This window comes from Podarcis liolepis (genome assembly GCF_965112155.1).
Source record: "Podarcis liolepis genome assembly, chromosome: 7".
Taxonomy (NCBI): domain Eukaryota; kingdom Metazoa; phylum Chordata; class Lepidosauria; order Squamata; family Lacertidae; genus Podarcis; species Podarcis liolepis.
In genome coordinates, this window is record NC_139561.1 from 82,456,534 (window position 1) to 82,479,663 (window position 23,130).

General features: G+C 45.5%; 2 protein-coding genes across 2 annotated transcripts in view; both read right to left on the reverse strand.

The window, feature by feature from the left end:
- Positions 1-23,130, reverse strand: part of LOC310712458 (guanylate-binding protein 1-like) — a 64,383-nt gene that overhangs the window by 12,138 nt on the left and 29,115 nt on the right. The gene's annotated exons all lie outside the window — the stretch shown is intronic.
- Positions 691-16,190, reverse strand: LOC310712444 (guanylate-binding protein 1-like). The gene is made up of 11 exons (XM_083515506.1): positions 16,149-16,190; positions 14,880-15,094; positions 13,671-13,798; positions 12,626-12,735; positions 11,563-11,762; positions 10,376-10,618; positions 8,481-8,764; positions 4,080-4,292; positions 3,557-3,659; positions 3,119-3,312; positions 691-1,602 (listed from the first exon to the last, which is right to left on the reverse strand). Exons 2-11 carry the CDS (start codon positions 15,073-15,075, stop codon positions 1,300-1,302), a joined length of 1,974 nt encoding a protein of 657 aa, XP_083371632.1. The 5' UTR covers positions 15,076-15,094; positions 16,149-16,190; the 3' UTR covers positions 691-1,299.

A 23,130-nucleotide genomic window follows, 5' to 3' on the forward strand; every position in this document is an offset into this window, starting at 1 on the left:
GACGCAGCGGGAACCAAATTTTGGCTTTGCACAGGGCTCTGCTGGAATTTGAGAGCCCAAGGTCCACCACTGCTGCTGTTTTCCCTTCTCTTCCTCACCACCCGCCTACTGAGGCACCCGTGTCACTCCGCCTATTGACAGGGCTGGGCCAGTCATCTACTTGTACAGTCTCAAATGCCTGATTATCAGTGATCAAGTTTCACATTTCATACAGTGAAAAAACTTCCCATTAATCCCTGAACAGCAAACAGTGAGTGACAGCCAGGCTTTTTTTTAGTACTCTGTGGTTTTGCCTAATTCCCCGCTTTTGCCCAGTTTTCATGCCTGTCCTCTGCTATTTCCCCTGCATGTGCCATTTGTTGGCATCTGTCTCAAGAGACAATGGAGTGCACCTCCGGGGGTGAAGCCAACCCGCTGGAAAATCACAGCACCGGTTGTGGCTGCAGAGACTGGTAACTTAGCTGCTGTCTCCCGTGTTGTTTTTGCTACATTAGCAACACTGAAGTGACCTCTCCATGATGCAACCCTGGGCAGTGTGCATGGAGGTCCTGGGCTGCCCAGCCGACAAGACCCTGGTTCTCAGCCTCACTGATGTAGTCCAAAGGAAAGCATACATTTGGCACCAGCTTGGCTGCAAGAGTTGCTGGAAGGAGGCATAAAATCATAAGGCTATAGGCAGAGACCAGGCCATTTATTTTATTTATTTATTTTCTATACGGCTTTGCATGCCTGAAAAGAAATAGCATATAAGAAAACAAGTTGGACACAACAATTCACTTAGTTCTCTAGCCAGTTAGAAACTCAGATATATAAGTTAGGCGCCTAATGACTCCTTAAAACAGTACATACAGCGGAAGAGATAAGGCCGTCTTCTGCTCCCCCACTCTTCCCAGACAGGCATGTGATTGACACCAATCTCACCTGCAGCATCGGAGGCGGGAAATACCAACAGGTTACAGTCGCCAAAAACAGAATGTCTGGTTGCCATTTTGGGGCCAGGCAGCTCAAAGGTCATATTTTTCAATACAACTTTTTGGTTCCTGAAATTTGTTCTGATTGTGCAGATAAAATATTACAGAGAATTCTACAGGATGTTTAAAACAGGCAAGAGCTAAAGATCCCCAGGCATCCACCTTCCCCTGGTCCCAAAGTGGCCAGTAACCGGGTGCTAAATGCGCTTGGAGAATTTCAAACACTGATCTGTACATAACACTGCAATGAAGGTGTGGATGTGGTGATAAGATAGGGAAGTCAGCAGAAAACTAAGGACAACTAGCCCCATTTATTCCCATGCTGGAACTACTTTTTCTTTGGTGTGCTCCTTACATTCTCGGGTGGGTTTTCACTCCTTGGTGTGCTTTTTACACTCTGTGGTGCACTTTCACTCTTTTGTTGATTTAGAGCACTGGAAAGCATGTTACTCTGCATCCTGTACTGTATGAACTGTGTTCCCACAGCTGCAGCAGTTGACAACAATTTTTCTACAGCAGACACCACATGGGCCACCTTGGAGTTATTACTTTCTTCTTTGAGACGTTGGATTTCACTTTCCATCTCATTGGCCCTCTGCTGAAATCCTTCCTTCAGCAGTTCCTCTTGTTCCTGGGAAGTTGAGAAGCACACAGAGACAGTTTAGTTGACGGAGGGATAAGAAATGGGTCAGCATCTATGAACAGGGATGGGATCAGGCCAGACCTTGACCACTTTGTGTGGCAGTTGCGTTTTCGTAGCCAACCAATGCATTTCCCACTGCACTGTGTTGCCAAATGGCCTCCCATAAAACCAACTGTCTCCAAACTAGACCTGCTTTTTTATTTTGAGCATATAGGGATTTGTGCAAAAATGACGTGGTTAACAGCAACAGGAGCTTGGCTATGCACAACAAACAAAATTCAGCTCAGCCCTGCTCTGTGTCCTCAGGCAAGCCAATATCTCTCAATCCCAGCTGGACGCATACCTTCACAGATAAGAGCCACAGTCAACGCTACAAATATTAATGGACTCTCATCATCCATGACCACTGGCTGAGGCCGATGGGAGCTGGAGGCCACTAACATTTGAATGGTACTATGCGGACTATTCCATCCTATACTGTATGGGCAAAATTAGATCCTGACCCACCTGAAGGGGTTGTTGTAAAGAGAACAAAGAAATTGTATAAGAAGTTGTTTGAACACTCAGGAAAAGTACTGTAGAAACGCCAGCTAACGTCTATTGAATATATGGAACCTAGGTTTTACCAAGCCACAGTGAGTCACTGAAAAGCTCCCAGACAGTGCAGTTTTCTTGCCTGTAAGAGCATATTATGCCCATTTTAAAGCAGGTTCTCTAGTTAGGGATTTTCCAGGCACAAATCAAGGTGACAGCAATCACCTTTAAAGCACTAAATGCTGTATTTTTTGCACCATAACACTCACTTTTTTCCTCCTAGAAAGTAAGGGGAAATGCCTGTGCGTGTTATGGAGTGAATGCCTGCGGGTGGCGGGGGGATCTGCTGCAGTCGTAAGCAGAGGATCCATGGTTCCCCTTCCTTCCCTCCTCCGTGGTTACAAAGCATGCATCCACATGGATCCTCAGGATTTTTGCATTGGGCTACTCCAAACTCACTGTCAGATCACATGTCTGTGGCCACAGCATGAACCACAAAAATCATATATCCACTATTTCGTTTAGAATATTTTTTTTCTTGTTTTCCTCCTCTAAAAACTACGTGCGTGTTATGGTCTGGTGCGTGTTATAGAGCGAAAAATACGGTAATTTGTTCTTGATTTTGCTTGAAAGACATAGGGTTATGTGGCCTGTATAAAGAGGGTGATGGTATATCCGGGAATGTATGGTTTATGTTGAGACATTTAGAAGGGTAAAGGAGGCTATCTGTGAACTAGATCTGGCCTTGAATGGAGGAAGAATTCGGCTTCTATGCATCATCCTAAAAAGAAAGCAGGAGCAGGGGAAATGGGACCCTCCAGATTTTTCTGGTCCATGAGCACTGGCCATACTGACTGGGAAAGGTGAGAGTTGGCTCCAGCCACATCTGGAGGACCACAGACTCCCCACCCCTGGCCTAAATATTGAATCTTCCAGTGGGTCAGTCTGCATCTGACTCAGCTCTCTTTACCTTGAGTTTATGCCGTATCATCTTTTCTGTTTCCTCTTCCATCAACTTCTTCTCTTTCTCCATCTTCTCCTTCCACAGCCGGAGCTGTTCATCGTGGCTTCGCTTCTCATCCTCCACCATTTGCTTCAGTCTGGCCTGCTCCTGCTCCAACAGCTTCTGCTGCAGCTGGACTGCTTCGGCCTTAGTGCGCTGGGCTGGGGGCCAGTGAAGGAAAAGAGACAACATGAATACTGAGGGGGCTGCCATCCCTCGCCGCTATCTCCCCTTCACCCTGTGTTCTGTTCAATGTTCTCTCCTTGCCTGAAGATGAGAATACTACATCTGTCGCTATGCCATTCTGTAAAAAGGTACCACAACTGTAACCCTTCCCTGGGAACTCAGCCCAGCCAGAGAAGGCCATGACGTTTACTTTCTAATACATATAATTTAGATATGCACCTTCAATTTCCTTCTCTTTGTCGGTCAGGGCGTGGTCCATCTGAAGGAGAGAGTTTGCCACCGTCTGCTTGGATTTCAGGAATTCTTCAAGAGCTTTGTCTGCCTGATAACACATTGAGAGCAAAAGTTATTCATTTTACAGTATAATGGGGGGACAGACGAGATTATATATTGTGATTAAGGGCAAAAATTGGTGTATAGTAAATTAATAATTGTATCTTAATGAGGCGCTGAGAAATTGATAATAGTGGTCCCTAATCCTTCTCACATAGCCTACAAGTCTTTTAAACTATTTTATGTAAACCAATTTAATATATTTTTCATTGAACAGAGTTTATTCATTTTGGTAAGTAGACGAACAAACTAATTCACTTTGAATCAAGCCCTATTGAATTCAGTGGGGCTTTCTCCCAAGAAAATATTCACAGTATTGCACTCCAGGTCTAAAGTTTGGATCTGTCCTCAGTCAGTATAAGAATGCTCATTCTTTGGATATCACAGAAATGCTGGCTTCCTGCCCTACCTGAATTCCTTTCTCAGGTACCAAGTGGTATTTCTTCTCTATTTCGTCCCGTTTCTTCAGATAACGCTGGTAGCCACCAGGCACAGAATAAATTCCCATCCGGAGTTCATCTTCTAGCTCCTGGGAAAGATCCGTCAGCATGGCAAAGCAGCGGTCAAAAGATGCCTGCTCATTCTTCCTGCAGAACTCTTCCTTTTTCTGCTTCAGCTCTTGCTACAAGAGACAGAAAATTGGCAGAAAGATGATCTGTTAATAATGATGAAAAGCTTTTCCTCTTCAGTGGAAAGACTTACTAACAAGGCCACATCAAAACTGCACTACAAATTTCAATTGAGTTTACTGTCCCCACTCCCACCTGATATAAAAAACTGATATAAAAAAACTGATATAAAAAATTATAGGCCAATCTCCTTGCTTAACAACGATTATAAGATCTTTGCCGATATAATGGCAAGTAGACTCAAGAAGTTATTAATGAAATACATCCATAAAGACCAAGCGGGATTCCTCCCTAATCGACATCAGAAAGATAATGTGCGTCATATATTAAATATCATTGAATATTTAGATACAAGGATAGACATCCCAGCCGCACTAATCTTTATAGACGCCGAGAAGGCTTTTGATAATGTCTCTTGGGAATTCTTATCACTATGTTTGGAAAAGGCAGGTATAGAAGGCCCCTACTTGAGAGGAATTAAAGCAATTTACTCGGAACAACAGGCAATGCTGATTATAAACAACAGCCTAACTAAATCATTTAAGATTGGGAAAGGTACAAGGCAGGGCTGCCCTTTATCCCCCCTGCTCTTTATAATGGTTTTGGAAGTTATTGCAAATAGAATAAGAGATGCAGTGGGTGTGAAGGGGATAAGAATTGGAAAGAAAGAATTTAAGCTAAAGGCATATGCCGACGACCTAGTCCTATCCCTGGAAGAACCAGTGGACAGTGTATGTAAGGTGATAGAACTATTAGAGGAATTCGGCAGACTGTCAGGATTTAGATGAAACAGGAAGGAAACAAAAATTTTAACAAAGAATTTGGCTATCGAGGACAAAATCCAATTGGAACAAAGGACCGGTATAAAAATTGTGAATAAGGTAAAATATTTGGGAATCTGGCTATCTCCAAAAAATATAAATTTGGTAGAAGATAATTATGATAAGATTTGGCAGGAAATAAAAAAAGATCTGGACATCTGGCAGAGGCTGAAGCTTTCATGGACGGGGAGGATGGCGGCGATTAAAATGTGCATCCTCCCAAGGTTATTATTTTTGTTCCAAAATATCCCGATAATCAAAGGCACCACCCGTTTTAGGAATTGGCAAAGAATTATGACTAAGTTCATTTGGCAGGGGAAGAGAGCCAGGATAAAGTTTAAATACCTGACAGATGCAAGAGAGAGGGGCGGGTTTGCGGTACCGAACATAAGGTTATACTATGAGGCAGCTTGTTTAAGCTGGTTAAAGGAATGGGCCACCCTTAGAAACACTGATCTATTGGACCTGGAGGGTTTTGATATTAGGTTCGGGTGGCACGCCTACCTGTGGCAGGGGAAAGGTGAGATCCACAGAGGGTTTTCTAGTCACATAATTAGAGGTTCACTATTGGAGGTGTGGAATAGATATAAAAAACTAATTGAAAAAGGGACCCCTTGGTGGCTCTCCCCAGTGGATATTGTCAAAATAAAAAAACCGAACATGATGGGAGAAAGATGGACCTATGAGGATCTCTTAACTAAGACAGAAGAAGGTTGGAAGGTGAAGTCTTATGACGAGTTGAAAGGTAAGATAAAAGAATGGTTTCACTTCCATCAGATTAATGCACTGTGGAGTGAACACAAAAAACAGGGGATGAGTGATAAAAAATCAAGATTCCAGATAGAAATCTTAGAGAGTAATGATAAACACCTCTCTAAATTATATAAACAACTATTGGAATGGGATACAAGAGAGGATTTGGTGAAGGGCGCGATGGTGAAGTGGGATAGAGACCTTGGATATAATATCAATTACAATAAATGGCAGATACTCTGGAGGAAGGGTATAAAATTTACAGCGTGTGCAACCCTCCGAGAAAACCTAGAGAAAATGATGTACCGCTGGTATTTGACCCCAGTTAAGCTAGGAAAGATGTATAAAACTGTCGATAATAGCTGTTGGAGATGCAAAGAGAAGGTTGGGACCTTTTTCCACATTTGGTGGACCTGCGAGGCAGTGAAGGAATTCTGGGGAAAGATCTATGATGAACTGAAAAAAAATTTAAAATATAATTTCCCCAAGATACCTGAGCTGTTTCTTTTAGGTATGATTGGTGAGGAAATAAAAAAATCAGATCAAATCTTTTTCCAATATGCGACAGCTGCGGCGAGAATCCTAATTGCACAAAAATGGAAATCCCCCGATATGCCTACGACCGGAGAATGGCAAGTGAAATTATATCAATACATAGAATTAGCGAGATTAACACAGAAATTAAGGCAAAATAATACTACGAAACTTAAAGATGAATGGAAGAAATTTTTAATTTATGTTGAGAGCAATATGGGTATTAGTAATACAACAGCAGAAGATAATTAATACCGTCGATGTTAAACACTACTGTAAGTTCTACTGCAAATATTATTTAACGATTGTGTAATCCTGGACCAAGTTGAACGGAAGTCTGTCTCTTTTACTGTTCTTCTTCTTTTGTTCTTTCCTTTTTTGTTTTTTTTTCCCTTCAGAGTGTTTTCTTTTTTGTAATTTTCTTTTTTTGTTGTTTACTTTTTTCTTTTTTCCTACCTTTTAATGATATGTATATATGTATCTGAAGTTTGACATGTAACGTGAATCCTTTTTCTAATAAAACTATTAAAATTTAAAAAAAAAAAAGAGAGACAGAAAATTGGCAGAAAGATGATCTGTTAATAATGATGAAAAAGCTTTTCCTCTTTAGTGGAAAGACTTACTAACAAGGCCACATCAAAACTACATTACAAATTTCAATTGACTTAGCTGTCCCCACTCCCACCAAAAATCGTGGGAACTGGCTACAACATCAATGATCTATAACGGCTGCATTTCTAAAATGTAGGCCAGTTTAAATTGTCTGGCTCCACCTTTCCTAAAGTTAAAAACTAAGTGCGTACCTTATCAAATTGCAATCCTACCAGTCTTCTGGGATATGTGTTGTCTTCCATTTCATCTGGAGAATGTGTCTTTCACAGGTAACTAAGCGAGCAATCCTACAGCAAGATGCTCCACGATGAACGGGCTAGGATCCAGCGGCTCTCTGGCTGAGCCAGGAAGTTCCCCACACAAGCAAGCTATGCTGGCTTCGCTCCCTCATGCTTGGTTCAGTCAGGGATACTCCAGAGTATCCCCCTGATCCCGGTTCAGCCATGACTCACATCTCGAGCTGGCCTAAAGCCTGAAAAGAGGGCATTTAAGGAGCATGATGGGGGCAGGACCGGGGGGGGGGGGAATCCTAAGTCTATTCTGCTCAGTCATATGACCTGGAAACCCAATGAAAACTCAGATGGCCAAGAGGATGGTGCAGTTCAAACACTTATTTTAAAGGTTTGTTCTACCTCTGCCAGGCGTAGGATTGCTAGGCAAGTAGTAGCTCAATGGAGTTTGGTGTATAATTTTACACCAGCTTAATTTACACTGGCCTGCTTTATGCCACCTTTCTATGTTCCTTTTTGCCTTTGGATAACAAGAGGCTGTCTCCATTCTGAAGTGAGATTTTTAGAAAACCGTGCGAGTTTTGGAAGGCCCTCCTAGCTGTGATGCTCAGAGCTACGCTAGGTAAGTGTTTACAGTGGTAGCTCAGGTTAAGAACTTAATTCGTTCTGGAGGTCCGTTCTTAACCTGAAATTGTTCTGAACCTGAGGTACCACTTTAGCTAATGGGGCCTCCCGCTGCCACCGCGCAATTTCTGTTCTCATCCTGAAGCAAAGTCCTTAACCCGAGGTACTATTTTTGGGTTAGCGGAGTCTGTAACCTGAAGCATCTGTAACCTGAGGTACCACTGTATTCTGCTAAGTTTTATTTATTTTTTCCAGATCTTATTTTCTTCTAAACGTTTCCTTCAGCCAATTAACATTTATGTAGGAACACAGGAAGCTCCCTCGTACAGAGTCAGACCAGTATTGTCTATCCTTGGGGCAGCTCAGCCAGTAGAGCATCAGACTCTTAATCCTGTCTCATGTTGAGCAACCACGTTGAGCCCCATGTTGGGTAAAAATATCCCTGTATTGCAGAGGTTGGAGTAAAGGACCCTCGTGGCCCTTTCCAACTGTACAATTCTATGACTCTTTCTGCACTGACTGGCAGCAGTTCAACACAACTTCAGGCAGAGGTTGATATGCCACGCTGGCAGAGGTGTGGTTTTTTTTAAAAGGAGAACAGATTTACCTCAAGCTTCTCTTGTGATTTTTTTACCAACGCATCGCCAAAGGCACGGGCCATGAAGATGCCAGTGGCTTCCCTCTCACACTCGGCGTGCACCGCCAGCAGCTCATTGACGGAGCCCGTGGGCAGCTTCAACCGCTGCCCCATCCGCTCTTCGTAACAGGAAATGGCATCACACACAGCTGCTGCGTTCTCGATCTCTGCCAGGGCCAGCACGGCATTCTCCAAGCAGGGCAAATCCCCACTGTTGATAGCATTGACGTAGGTCTTCACCAGGTTCTGAAGCACTGAAGAGGGAAGAATTGGGCAAAGTCACCAAATCAGAAATGGCAGAACAGGGATGCCCATCCCGCTTAACTTTTGTACGCCGAGGAAATGTATCCCGAGTCAAACATCTTTCAAACGTTTGTACTATAACTGGGGACACATCATCCACTGTTCTCATAAAAGAAAAGAAATAGATATTCTGCACAAAACAAGAGGCTGAGAAGACATGTTTTTAAAAGTAATGTTGTAGCCCTCATGCCTGTAGAAAATAACCTGAAATATGAAGGAAGCACTTGGGAATGCTTAAAAAGCAGAGATTACTATTCTCTGCCCTGCACCCACATCTCATTCCTAATTATTATTACCTCTCTATGCTACAGGACGCGGGTGGCGCTGTGGGTTAAACCACAGATCCTAGAACTTGCAGATCAGAAGGTCGGTGGTTCGAATCCCCACGATGGGGTGAGCTCCCATTGCTCGGTCCCTGCTCCTGCCAACCTAGCAGTTCGAAAGCACGTCAAAGTGCAAGTAGATAAATAGGTACCGCTCCGGCGGGAACGTAAACAGTGTTTCCGTGTGCTGCTCTGGTTCACCAGAAGCAGCTTAGTCATGCTGGCCACATGACCAGGAAGCTGTACGCCAGCTCCCTTGGCCATTAAAGCGAGATGAGCGCCGCAACCCCAGAGTCGGTCACGGCTGGACCTAATGGTCAGGGGTCCCTTTACCTTTACCTCTATGCTACATATGTATTATTGCCTTCCATACTTCTGGTTCTTGCCAAAACTGGAAGCAGCCCAATCCATAACTCATTGTCAGCACAGTGTGTATCCTGCAGCAGTGGGGCCACACTGTGATAAGTACGAAACAGTACAACTGGGCTCAGAACCCAGCTCAGAACCAATATTTTATTGAATACAAGAAATAAAACATCAACAAAACAAAGAACAAACCCCCTATATTAGCGGCACCATGGGGAATTAACTCTGCAGAAATAGGCATGGAAGTGTTTGGGTCTATTAATTCTCAATAAATAAAAGGGGGAGGGGGTGAACAGGCTTCTTAGTAGCCAAATGTCATGGGTTCAAGTCCTTGCTTGCTGCAGAAGCATAATAAATGATGTAAGAGTTTAAAACAATGCATACAATGTTGCTTTCTGCACAAATGGCGCAAGCAAATTTCTCTGAAAGTAGAATTTGGGTTTCATCACAGAATCATTACTGTATTTTATTCTGTGTATATAGTTTTCAAAATAAATTCTAGCTAAATGATGTTCAGCAGGCAATCAAGTGAGCAGTTTACATACAATTCAGCCTGGACGTGAACAAAGAAATTATCAAACTGCAGAGCAAGGCAAACTAAAGCATTTTCTACAGTCAGGTGGGTCACTATTGGTTTCTGATGTCACCTGATCCCTTCTTGGCTGGTAGCTGAGTAACACCATTCACCTCAAGCTGACAGCTTCCTACACCCCCAAACTGCTCTGGAGGAAAAAGCCCCCCATCCAAGGGGTTCCCAGATTGAGACCAGTTATTAGTATTATTAGAACGGCACTGGGTAAAACTAATTACTTTACTCAGAATGGTTCCCTACCCACCAACCCCAGCCTACAATCTTTTAAAAATGTTCCTTACTTCTCCCTGTCACAACTTGGCCTCCCGGGACTGTCTTGGGTCGAGATGTCTCCCAGATGTGTTGGCAGAAACGAGCCACCGGCTCCAAGAAATCTTCCTCCAAATCATCTTCTTCCAGTTCCTCCAGCCGAGACAACTTTTTCCTGCTAGCTGGGCGGTCAAACGTGAAACATTTCCGCGAAGGAAAGAATCTGCGGATACACGACCTGGGCATGTTGCACCTCTGGATTTGCTCACTATTACCTGGGGGAGAAGAAGTGAGAGTACACAAGACAATCTGTTACTATCGCCAAATTGCACACAAAATGTGCCAACCATCTCCCTGGTGGAGCAAACTCACCTGGTTACCTGTAAACATTCAAGTCTCCATGCCAACTCGACTGACACCTGAGGTCCCAGGACTTGCTGTAAACAGAGTTAGGATATTGCTCTCTGTTTCAGCACTCCAATGTTATGGCCTTGCTCTGAGTACAGTGGTACCTCGGGTTAAGTACTTAATTCGTTCCGGAGGTCCATTCTTAGCCTGAAACTGTTCTTAACCTGAAGCACCAATTTAGCTAATGGGGCCTCCCCGCTGCCACCGGAGCACAATTTCTGTTCTCATCCTGAACCAAAGTTCTTAACCTGAGGTACTATTTCTGGGTTAGTGGAGTCTATAACCTGAAGCGTCTGTAACCTGAGGTACCACTGTATGTGTATTTCCCTCTTCATAGCGCACTTACAGCTCACATGTGTATATTTGAGATTAGCGGTTAAGACTCCTATGCCATAGGAGTTTCAGGGAGCCCAGTCCAACTGTACAAGCAAGTAACCTGGTGCTATGAGGATTTTCACAATTTTGTGGCTTTTAGCTTTTACAATTTGGGTATTGGCATTGTAATTGTTGTAGGGCGTTTGTAAACCTCCCTGGGAACACAACTGAGGATTAGCTTGAAGAGTTATTACTAATGCAGTCTGCAGCCAGAGACATGTGGCTCAGGACCCGGTGGGATATATCTCTGTGTCTTGCTCCATGTAGCACAGGGGAAATCAGTTCAACCTCTTTAGCCCTCAGTGGCTATGTGACTCGATACATTCACCCACCTGAATATTAGGCCTTTTTGACTTAGATCAGTTGTGTACCTCTCAACTAACGGTGTCCTCTCCCCATCTCAGACACTGCATTTTCTTTCTTGCAGTTACTGTACCTTTCTGCAGTCTCAAGGCATTCTCCAGGTACCCGTCCTCAGTGACGGGGTGTCCATCTATCTCCAGCTGTAGTGTGAAATCCCGCACTGCCCAGATGAAGTCTGGGAAGAAACGGACAAATTCGGCAGAGTTCTCCTCTTCTTCATCTTCCCCGGAGGAAGCTTTGGCTTTAATCCTTTTTGTCAGCTCAGTGACGTAGCTGGGGAATGCTAAGGAAAACAATTCCAGGGCTGGTTTGGGGCCTGTTTGAACCTGCAGTTGTGGGCTGGCCGGAAATGATGATACAGCTTTTGAGCAGAGAGATTTACACTACAGAAAGACCACATATAGTCATACCTTGGAAGTGGAACGGAATCTGTTCTGGAGGGCTGTTCAACTTCCAAAACGGTCGGAAACCAAAGTGCAGCTTCTGATTGGCTGCAGGAAGCTCTGGCAGCCAATCGGAAACTGTGCCAGACATTCGGCTTCCGAAAATCATTCAAAAACCGGAACACTCACTTCCAGTTTTCGATCGCTCGGGAACAGAAATGCACAAGTTCCAAGGCATTCAGCAACCAAGGTACGACTGTATTGCAATTGTAATTTAGGCAGGGTTTTGTGGCAAGGGGCTGACATCTCTCATTTTCACACCTTAAGGCCAATTCCTAATTTTATGCCTTCTTGAGTTCCTGCCTGCACCCCCACCCCCTTATCTATCTGTAAAACATATCTGTGGAGGTTCCCAATTTGCAGCTGTAAATCACTGATCCACCCCCCTCACAGCGTGTCCCAATGAGCTCCTCACCCACCTTCCGATCCTGGGAGATTGCCTGCCTCTTCTATCGGCTGCATCCCCTCTGTGTTTCCTCCTGCACCACCCCATAGTTCCTCAGCATCCTGCAGACCACTCTAAGCATCATGGAGTCTCAGACCAGGAGAGTTCATCCCACCTGCTTCTGCATCAAGAGATCTGTCTCCCATGGAGTGAAACTCCTAGGGGGACAACCTACAACTGCCTCCTCCTAGTTCCTCCAGGCCAAGCGTGCAAGCCCAGCTGGGATTTCTGATGCCCCAAAAGGATACTGCAGGTTCTCCAGCGCATTTTGGTCAATGGTGCCCATGCTGTTGTACACCAGGGTGCTGCTGAGCAGAATGGCCAGGGCAAAGATCCACGAGTCGTTCTGTGTGTTTCCCTGAAACAGAAATATAAATATCAGATACCACCGGGGGGGTTTCAGCCAGAACTCAGTTCTGCCACCTCTCTGGTAGACACCATTGCCATTAACACCAGGTCAACACACACCACAATTGCTTCATTACAAAAATCATGTTCAGAATACCACAACACACACTTGTCTCTGACTGGCAACTTCTGCGTTCCTGTGGACTATTTCGGCTGAAAAAAACCTCCTGGAAAATCTCCTGAAAACCTTGTCACTGAAGAAGCCCAATGGGTGAAACAAGGGTGTATCCTGAGAACTGGTCTTTCATCAGCTGCCTTATTGTTACTAAGTTTGTTACACTCTTAAGACATAGGATGATGCAGAAGGAAGATATCAGTATGAAATGTCGTTGCCCACAGGAACCGTACGTTGTAATCGTTGGACTTGGCAATCTTTGGACTTGACTATCCTTGGACGTTACAATAAAAACATATAGAAGGTTAATAGTAATATGATATGTTATTGCCACCAGGAACTGTGGTTTGCGATGTTTCGATATAACAATTATATATACAGTAGTACCTCGGGTTAAGTACTTAATTCGTTCCGGAGGTCCATACTTAACCTGAAACTGTTCTTAACCTGAAGCACCACTTTAGCTAATGAGGCCTCCTGCTGCCGCCATGTCGCCGGAGCCCGATTTCTGTTCTCACCCTGAAGCAAAGTTCTTAACCTGAAGCACTATTTCTGGGTTAGCGGAGTCTGTAACCTGAAGCTTATGTAACCTGAAGCGTATGTAACCTGAGGTACCACTGTAATGTTATTATATAATGTTATGTTACTTTACAGCCAGTTACGTGTGTGTTGTGGTATTCTTAACACCAGGTCAGCATATTTTGCCACAAGGCTCTTTCGAAAGGGCTAGTCTTCCGCTGTCATGCCAGCTGCCATCTCCCCCAGCTCACCTTCTGCACATCACCCAACCCTTCTGTGTCCAGCAACAGCAGTGTGAGGTCAGGCCTGTGGGGGTGAGGGAGGCACCACATCCAGATGCCCTTTGTAAGCCCCTGCACTGTGGCACCCAAACAAAAACCTGAGGAAAGAGCAGGCAATGATTCAGAGAGAGAAAACAACAGGTGCCATGGCTTAAGGCGCAGGGCACTGGGAAACCCCACTGAACTCAATGAAACATTTGTCACAGCCCCATCATAGCTTTAAAGCACACGAGTTCCACACACACCCCAAGAATCATGGGAACTGTATTTTGCTTGGGTGCTGGGAATAGTAGCTCAGCAAGTAGTAAATTATAGTTCCCAGGCTTTAGGTTTATGGTGCAGATGTGACCTGACTTCTGCGTAAAGAGGGATCAGATGTTGAACTCTTTCTGGTATAAACCCCTAGCACCTGTCCCCTTAGTGAATGAAAACTTAAGTGCACATAACAAAGAAGAACCTATGTAAGCTGTAAAGTGTCGTGCACATTGAACTTGGGACTAGGATGTGGAAGAACAGAGTTGGAATCCACACGGGGAGACCTTCAGGGGTCAGTAACCTTTTTCAGCTGTGGCCCGGTCCACCGTCCCTCAGACCATGTGGTGGGCCAGACTATATTTTGAAGGGGGGGGGGGAATGAACAAATTCCTATGTCCTACAAATAACCCAGAGATGCATTTTAAATAAAAGGACACATTCTACTCATTCTGATTCCAGGACTGTCTGAGGGCTGGATTCAGAAGGCGATTGGGCCGCATCTGGCCCACGGGCCTTAGGTTGCCTACCCTAGTTGCTGTCTCTCAGCTGAACCTACATCACAGGGTTTCTGTGAGCATAAAATGTATATGGGGAAAACTGAATACCACCTGGAGCTCCTTGGAGGAAACTTGGGGTATATATATACGTAATAAAAAATAACCTGCCGTATTTCTGGACCCTCCTGTGAATTCTGCTGAGTGGGGACCCCAAACCTCTGCCTCAAAGTCCTATCTCTCCACTGGTTCTGTATAAATATTAATTTACACCTCTTCCTCCATGCTTCTCCCCAGGCTAGGCAGAAAACCCAGGGGCTCTGATACCCTGTTCCAGACACACCAGACTCCACTGCCTTGCTCCTCATGCGAAGCTGCTAGACTCCAGCCCTTCCCTTGAGTAACGGGGAATATTCATGAAGCCAGTCACCTTTTCTCTTGCCGGCAAGCCTGTTCATGAGGTAGGACTTGCCAGTGCGGTACAACCCCACAATGGCCACCACCACCACCGGCTGGCGGATCCTGGCAAGCACCTCTGCAGCCTCCCGGTTCACCACAAGCTTCCCGTCCAGCATGTTCTCAATTAGGCAAACAGGAGCCGCCATGTGGACCTGCCCTGGGGCCATCGTGCAAAAGATGATGGGTCTGCAAAAGGAAAACAGAGGAGCTCACAACACAGTGGAAACTCAAGTGTGTCTCTGCCTATTAGTGAGTCAGTGTTTCCCAAACTTGGGTCTCCAGTTGTTTTTGGACTACAGTTCCCATCATCCCTGACCACTGGTCCTGCTAGCTAGGGATGGTGGGATTTGTAGTCCAATTCAATTCAAGTTTGTCTCTGCCTGTGAGCCTGTGAATGAGTGGAACCTGACTGGAAAAAGAGTTCAGGAAGGGCACAAATCACGATTCAGCTTCGCCTCACTGGGATCCCAGATATCTTCTGGAACCTGAAAGTTACCCAGTTGGACATTCTCAGGATAGTTGTGACAAGTCTACCTCTGTCCTAGATGCTGTCATTTTTCTTTCATGCACACCTGGAAGTAGACTTTGTCCATGCTGTCACCATTCCCCCCCCCCCCAGCACCACACCTATGGCTTTCATTTTATCGGAACTGATGTGAAGCCGGCAGAACTGCCCCCCTCCCCATTTAAGAATACATTCTGGCGTGCCAACATTTTAATTCCCGCCCCTCCCGTGCCTCTGTTGCAAGAGCCACGTATTATTTATACTATCGGCAAAAGTTGAAGCAAAAGTTCTAGCTGCACGCTGCAGGCTTGAAAGCAAAAGTCTCCATTGCAAAGGTCAGTGCGGGGAGCGGGGAGGGCGCGGCACGGGACTTGCATGTTTGGTTAACCCTTTCCTTGCCAGCCACCTCCCCGCTGCTAGGATTCCCTTCCTTGCAGGTGTGTCAAAACTTGAATATTGGGGAGGCCCGGGTAAGCCCCACCCCGCATAATCGATCACATGACACGGTGCACACACCCCATTTGAATGGCAATGCCCTTCAACTTGGGGTGGGGGTGAGGGCTCAAATATTTTATTGGGGGAGCAAAAACCCCTCGGCCCCTCCGAATTGGCTCCTACACTCCCTCGGCTGCTTTTGCTCCTGGCTAAGATTCCCGCGCCTTGTTTACCTTGCAAAAAGAAAGGAGCGCTAGGGGTTAACAACAACAGCGACATCGGGAAGCTGCCGTTTCTTACTTTTTGGTGTTGTTTTCTTTTTTGCAGGGACGGGCCTCTTGCAGACGAGCTGGCAGGCCGGCAGGAAGAGAGAGAGAGCGTTGCTCGGAGTTCCCAGCGGAGACGGCGGGAGGGGACGGCAGGAGAAGCTCAAGCCTCGCCTTCGGGGTAAGAGCAAGAACTCGGGAATTGCAAGACGCTTTTGTGGCTCGAAAGCTCTTGCAGCGCCCCAGCTGCCCTTTCAGGAAATGGGAGGTCGTCGCGACCAATCAGCCTGCTTTATTGCCCTGGCGAGGGCTTCAATATATGCGGGGACCGAAAGCGAAAGTGCCCGGGCTCCGCCCCTCTTTCTCTGAAAGGAGCGCGATTCTGGGAAACGAGCAAACACAAAGGCAGGTGGAATTAAGCAATTGGGGGGGCGGAATCCTTCCAATAGCACCGTAGAGATCGGCTAAGTTTGTTATTGGCATGAGCTTTCGTGTGCATGCACACTTCTTCAGATACGCTGAAACAGAAGTCACCAGACCCTTATATATAGTGAGAGGGTGGGGAGGGGTATTACTCAGAAGGGTGGTGGGAATGGGTGATTGCCTGATAGGTGTGGTTAACGACTGCAATTGGTCTTACAGGAAAAAGCAAGGGGTGAGATGGCTAAAAATAACTTTATCATGTATAATGAGATAAGAATCCAATGTCTCTATTCATACCAGGTATCTCCATGGTTTTAAGTTTGGTGAAGGTAAAGGAACTCCTGACCATTAGGTCCAGTCGTGGCCGACTCTGGGGTTGCGGCACTCATCTTGCTTTATTAGTCGAGGGAGCCGGCGTACAGCTTCTGGGTCATATGGCCAGCATGACTAAGCCGCTTCTGGCGAACCAGAGCAGCGCACGGAAACGGCGTTTACCTTCCCGCTGGAGCGGTACCTATTTATCTATTATTATTTTATATATATAATAATATTTATTAGTTTTCCAACAGATTGAACACAACACTACAAAAAACCAAAAAAGAAAAAACATACAATAATACAATACAATATGAAAAAAACACACTGCAAAACACTAGCATACAACTAACAAAACAAAACAAAAACCATTTAAAACACAGTCCAATTTCAATATTTTATCCTTCTTTCACTAATTTCCACGACCTCCTCACACCTCCCTTTTTGTATTCCACTTCTATTAATTGTTTCAGCAATTCCTTTCCATCTTCCTCTATTTTCTATCCTATAATTGTCTTAACACATTCTAACCTTATTTTTCCCTTTAATGCTCTAATAATCTATTTATACTTAATTCCTTATAACATTTCTACTAAAGCCATATACTGTAACTTCATTCCAACATTTTTCTAACATTCATTAATTTTACAGTATTTCTGTAAATAATCTTTAAACTTTTTCCAGTCTTCTTCCACCAACTCTTCTCCCTGGTCTCGGATTCTGCCAGTCATTTCCGCCAATTCCATGTAGTCCATCAACTTCATCTGCCCTTCTTCCCTGGTGGGTAAATCTTGTGTCTTCCAATATTTCGCGATGAGTATTCTTGCTGATGTTGTTGCATATATTTAAAAAGTTCTATCCTTCTTTAACACCAATTGGCCGACCATGCCCAGGAGAAAGGTATATATTTCTTCAGGAAGGTATATTTAAATACCTTCTTCATTTCATTATAAATCATCTCCCAGAATGCCTTAATCCTTGGGCATGTCCACCAAAGGTGAAAGAATGTACCTTCAGTCTCATTACATTTCCAACATTTATTATCGGGCAAATGGTAGATTTTTTGAAGCTTAACTGGTGTCATGTACCACCTATAAATCATTTTCATTAAATTTTGTCTTAAGGCATTACATGCCGTAAATTTCATACCTGTGGTCCATAACCGTTCCCAGTCAGCCATCATGTTATGTCCAACATCTTGTGCCCATTTAATCATAGCTGATTTCACCGTTTCATCCTGAGTGTTCCATTTCAACAGCAAGTTATACATTCTTGACAAATTTTTAGTTTTTGGATCTAACAATTCTGTTTCCAATTTTGATTTTTCCACCTGGAAACCAACTTTTTTGTCCAATTTGTATGCCTCCATTATTTGATAGTAATGGAGCCAATCTCGCACTTTGTTTTTCAATTTTTCAAAGCTCTGCAATTTTATTCTCTCTCCATCTTGTTCCAGAATTTCCCAATATTTCGGCCATTTGGCCTCCATATTGAGTTTTTTCTGTGCCTTTGCTTCCATTGGTGACAACCATCTTGGGGTTTTTCCCCCTAACAAATCCTTATATCTTATCCAAACATTAAACAATGCTTTTCTAACAATATGATTTTTAAATGCTTTATGTGCTTTTACCTTATCATACCACAAATATGCATGCCATCTGAATACATTGTTAAAACCTTCTAAATCCAACACTTCAGTATTTTCAAGAAGCAGCCATTCTCTCAGCCAACAAAAAGCAGCTGAATCATAATAAAGTTTAAGGTCTGGCAGGGCAAATCCACCTCTTTCTTTAGCATCCGTTAATATCTTAAATTTTATTCGAGGCTTCTTGCTCTGCCAAACAAATCTAGAAATATCCTTCTGCCACTTCTTGAAGCAATCCATCTTATCCAAAATTTGCAATGTTTGGAACAAAAATAACATCCTTGGCAGCACATTCATCTTTATCACAGCAATTCGGCCTAACAATGATAATTTCAAATTTGTCCATACTTCTAAGTCCTTTTTCACTTCAGTCCAACATTTTTCATAATTACCGTATTTTTCGCACCATAGGACGCACTTTTTCCCTCCTAAAAAGCAAGGGAAAATGTGTGTGCGTCCTATGGAGCGAATGCAGGCTTTCGCTGAAGCCTGGAGAGTGAGAGGGGTCGGTGCGCACCGACCCCTCTCGCTCTCCAGGCTTCAGGAAGCTATCCACTAGCCGTGGGAGACCCAGCTCTCCCACGGCTAGCGGAGCGCTGCATTAATCCCGAAGCTTGGGGCGTGCGGAGCTCAGCGCGCCCCAAGCTTCTGGGTGCCGGCAAGGTCTCCGCTAGCCGTCTAGCGGAGACCTTGCCGGCACCCAGAAGCTTGGGGCGCGCTGAGCTCCGCACGCCCCAAGCTTCGGGATTAGCGCTCCGCTAGCCGTGTCTAGGCTGCGGATAGCAGCCTGCTTCCCGGAGCGTCGGGCACCCTGAAAGCAGAGTGCCCGGCGCTTCGGGAACACATCCGCAGCGTGGGGACCCTTGCAGGAGTTCCCCACAGGGCTCCCCACGCTGCAGATAGCAGCCTGCCGCCCAGCACGAGGGGCGCCCTGAAGCAGAGCGCCCCTCGCGCCGGGCAGACATCCGCAGCGTGCGGAGCCCTGCAGGAGTTCCTCACAGGGCTCCCCACGCTGCGGATAGCAGCCTGCCGCCCGGCGGGTGGGGCGCCCTGAAGCAGAGCGCCCCTCGCGCCAGGCATACATCCGCAGCGTGGGGAGCCCTGCAGGAGTTCCCCGCAGGGCTCCCCACGCTGCGGATAGCAGCCTGCCGCCTGGCGGGTGGGGCGCCCTGAAGCAGAGCGCCCCTCACGCCAGGCATACATCCGCAGCGTGGGGAGCCCTGCAGGAGTTCCCCGCAGGGCTCCCCACGCTGCGGATAGCAGCCTGCTGCCTGGCGGGTGGGGCCCGCTGAAGCAGAGCGCCCCGCGCGCCAGGCAGACATCAGCCAGCCCCACAAGCTCGGGGGACAGCAGGGAGGCGCAGCGCCACTATCCCGCTGTTCCTCGACCTGGTTCGGTTTCCCTGACCTGCTTTTGGGGGGGAAATAAAGGGAATTTTTCCCCCCTTTATTTCCCCCAAAAAAAACTAGGTGCGTCCTATGGTCCGGTGCGTCCAATCGTGCGAAAAATACGGTATCCTTGAATAAGTTCACATTTTTAGCAGTCATGTTAACCCCTAAGTATTTCACTTTTTTAACCAATGTTAGTCCTGTCTCCTCCTGAAACTTCTCTCTCTCATTCATAGTGAAATTTTTCTCTAGAACCTTGGTTTTCATCTTATTCAACTTAAAACCTGCAACCTGTCCAAATTCTTGAATCAGTTCCAATACCCTTTTAATACTAGGTTCTGGCTCCTGCAGGGTCAATACTAAATCATCAGCAAATGCTTTCAATTTATACTGTTTAGCTCCCACCTGTATACCTTTAACCTCTTGGTCCTTTCTAATCATATTTAGCAAAACCTCTAGGACCGATATAAAAAGCAATGGAGAAATTGGGCAACATTGTCGTGTCCCTTTTTCAATCTTAAACTCTTCTCTCATCACATTAGTCACAATTAATTTTGCCTTTTGTTCTGAATAAATTGCACCTATACCATTTTCAAAACCTACCCCCCATCCCCTGTAAATTCTTCTTCATAAAACTCCAAGAAATATTGTCAAAGGCTTTCCTATTTATCTACTTGTACCTATTTATCTACTTGCACTTCGATGTGCTTTCGAACTGCTAGGTTGGCAGGAGCTGGGACCGAGCAACGGGAGCTCACTCCGTCGCGGGGATTCGAACCGGCGACCTTCTGATCGGCAAGTCCTAGGCTCTGTGGTTTAACCCACAGCGCCACCTGCAACGCAATTCAGCAAGTTATCTTTCCAGTCTCTTTCTGAAATTCTTTTGTAATAAGACAGCTACTTTGAGATCTTGTATAGAATGTCCTCGGAGATTGAAGTGTTCTCCTACTGGTTTCTCTGTCTTGTGATTCCTGATACAATGGTACCTCGGGTTAAGAACTTAATTCGCTCTGGAGGTCCGTTCTTAACCTGAAACTGTTCTTAACCTGAAGCACCACTTTAGCTAATGGGGCCTCCCACTGCCGCCGTGCCGCCACTGCTCAATTTCTGTTCTCATCCTGAAGCAAAGTTCTTAACCCGCGGTACTATTTCTGGGTTAGTGGTGTCTGTAACCTAAAGCGTCTGTAACCTGAGGTACCACTGTATCAGATTTATGTCCCATTTATCCTCTGGCGTAGGGTTTGGCCTATTTATCCAATATAGAGAGCTGAAGAGCACTATTGGCATTTGATGGCATACACAATGTTAGAAGATGAGCAATTAAATAGTCCTGAGATGGTATGTTTGATGTTGTTGGGGCCAGTAATGGTGTTGTCCGGGTGTATGTGACAGCAAAGTTGGCATCTGGGTTTATTGCAGGCTCTGGTACCAGTGTCCATGTTAAGTCTGGTTGTTGTATTATTGTGGGTGAGGAGTTGTTTAAGATTGGGTGGCTGTCTGTAGGCAATGAAAGGTCTTCCTCCCAGAGCTTGAGAAAGAATTAAGCAATGGGTGTGTGGGCGGAGGGGCGGGCCAGTTTCCTAACGACACTAAATAGCTCAGGGTCCTTAAGAGAGAGAGAGAGAGCGCATGAAGAGCCGAGAAAGGACCTCTCCAAAGTGAATGAGAGGTAAAATGACAAATGCAAGTCCACAGAAGCAAGCGAGGCGTGATACACGTGGGGCAGCTGCTGTCAGCACAGAGGGAAACACACTGGGTGTCCCTATAACCCCAATCTGCCACAGCATATGGCTCACTTTGTAGTTACTACACTACAGGGGTGCCAACTTGAATAAAATATTGGGGGCCTAGGTAAGCCCCGCTCCACATAATCGATCACATGGTATGGTGCTTGTTGTGTATTGAGTCAAAGGATTTTATATCTGTATTATGATTGTCTGTATTTGCATTAGGGTAAAGTAACTGCCTTTTGGTTCCAGAGGGTACAGCTACTATTGGTTCATTTAAGCTGCTGTATTTGGATCCTCTGTCTTATTGGTTTCCTCCAAAAGGCAGGACTGTGATTGCCTGATATTGTTCCCTCCAAAATGTATCCTTTCTTGCTAGTTCCCTGTCCCTATAAATGTAGCTCTCCCCTCCTCAGGTCTCAGTTTTGTTTGCTTTAATAAAGAAGTGTTACTAGAGAACTGTCTCCAGCATATTATGTCAAGAGAGCTGAAATCACAAACCCCACATCACAACAGTGCTCACACACCATTTAAACTTTTGTTGGGGGGGAGCTGGACCCCTCAAATATTTTAAGGGGGGTGGGCAAATGGACCTCGGCCCCTAGGAGTTTGTGCCTATGCTAAACTCCACACATCCATAGCTCCATTGCTTGACTTAAACCATTGGCATTTGGGGGCTGGGAAACGAGGGGGAAGGAGATAGTTTGCTACCTGCGGTGGGTCCTGACTTCACCCAAACAGTCCCAAATACACACACAATAGAAGATGAGGGGGAAACTAGAAAATGAGGGGAAACACACAAACTCAAAATAAATGTGGTTTTCACCAGAGAAAAGAGCCATGGTCAGGGACCCTCCCTATCTATTGCAGACAGAGGGAGGCATCATTCTGTCAACAGTAGGTCCTCCAGTGTAAATCTGGTAAAGAATTCCTTGCAAGACCAGAACAAACATCATGTGAGGCGCTTGCAAAAGTGCTAACTCCACAGTTGAGAGCTCAGTGGACATGAAGGAGATGATGTTAAATGGCTGCTGGTTTTCTGTGTTTCCATTTTGCTGGGCATGGGATCTGGTTGGTTCTGTTCTTGGCTGTAATATTTGCCACAGCCTTACGGGAAAGATACAGTCAAACCTCGGTTCCCAAATGCCTCTGTTTTGGAATGTTTTGGTTCCTGAACACCGAAAACCTGGAAGTAAACCTGGTGAGAGGAGAGACTTCATCAGGCAAGGCCTCCTTCCACCTGCCTTGCCCCACCCTCCATCCCTGAGTCTCCTCATAAGGAAGCTATGCCTGGAGGAAGAACTGTGAAGGGAGAGACTTCATCAGGCAAGGCCTCCTTCCACCTGCCTTGCCCCACCCTCCAGCCCTGAGTCTCCTCATAAGGAAGCTGTGCCTGGAGGAAGAACTGTGAGGGGAGAGACTTCATCAGGCAAGGCCTCTTTCCACCTGCCTTGCCCCACCCTCCGGCCCTGAGTCTCCTCATAAGGAAGCTATGCCTGGAGGAAGAACTGTGACATT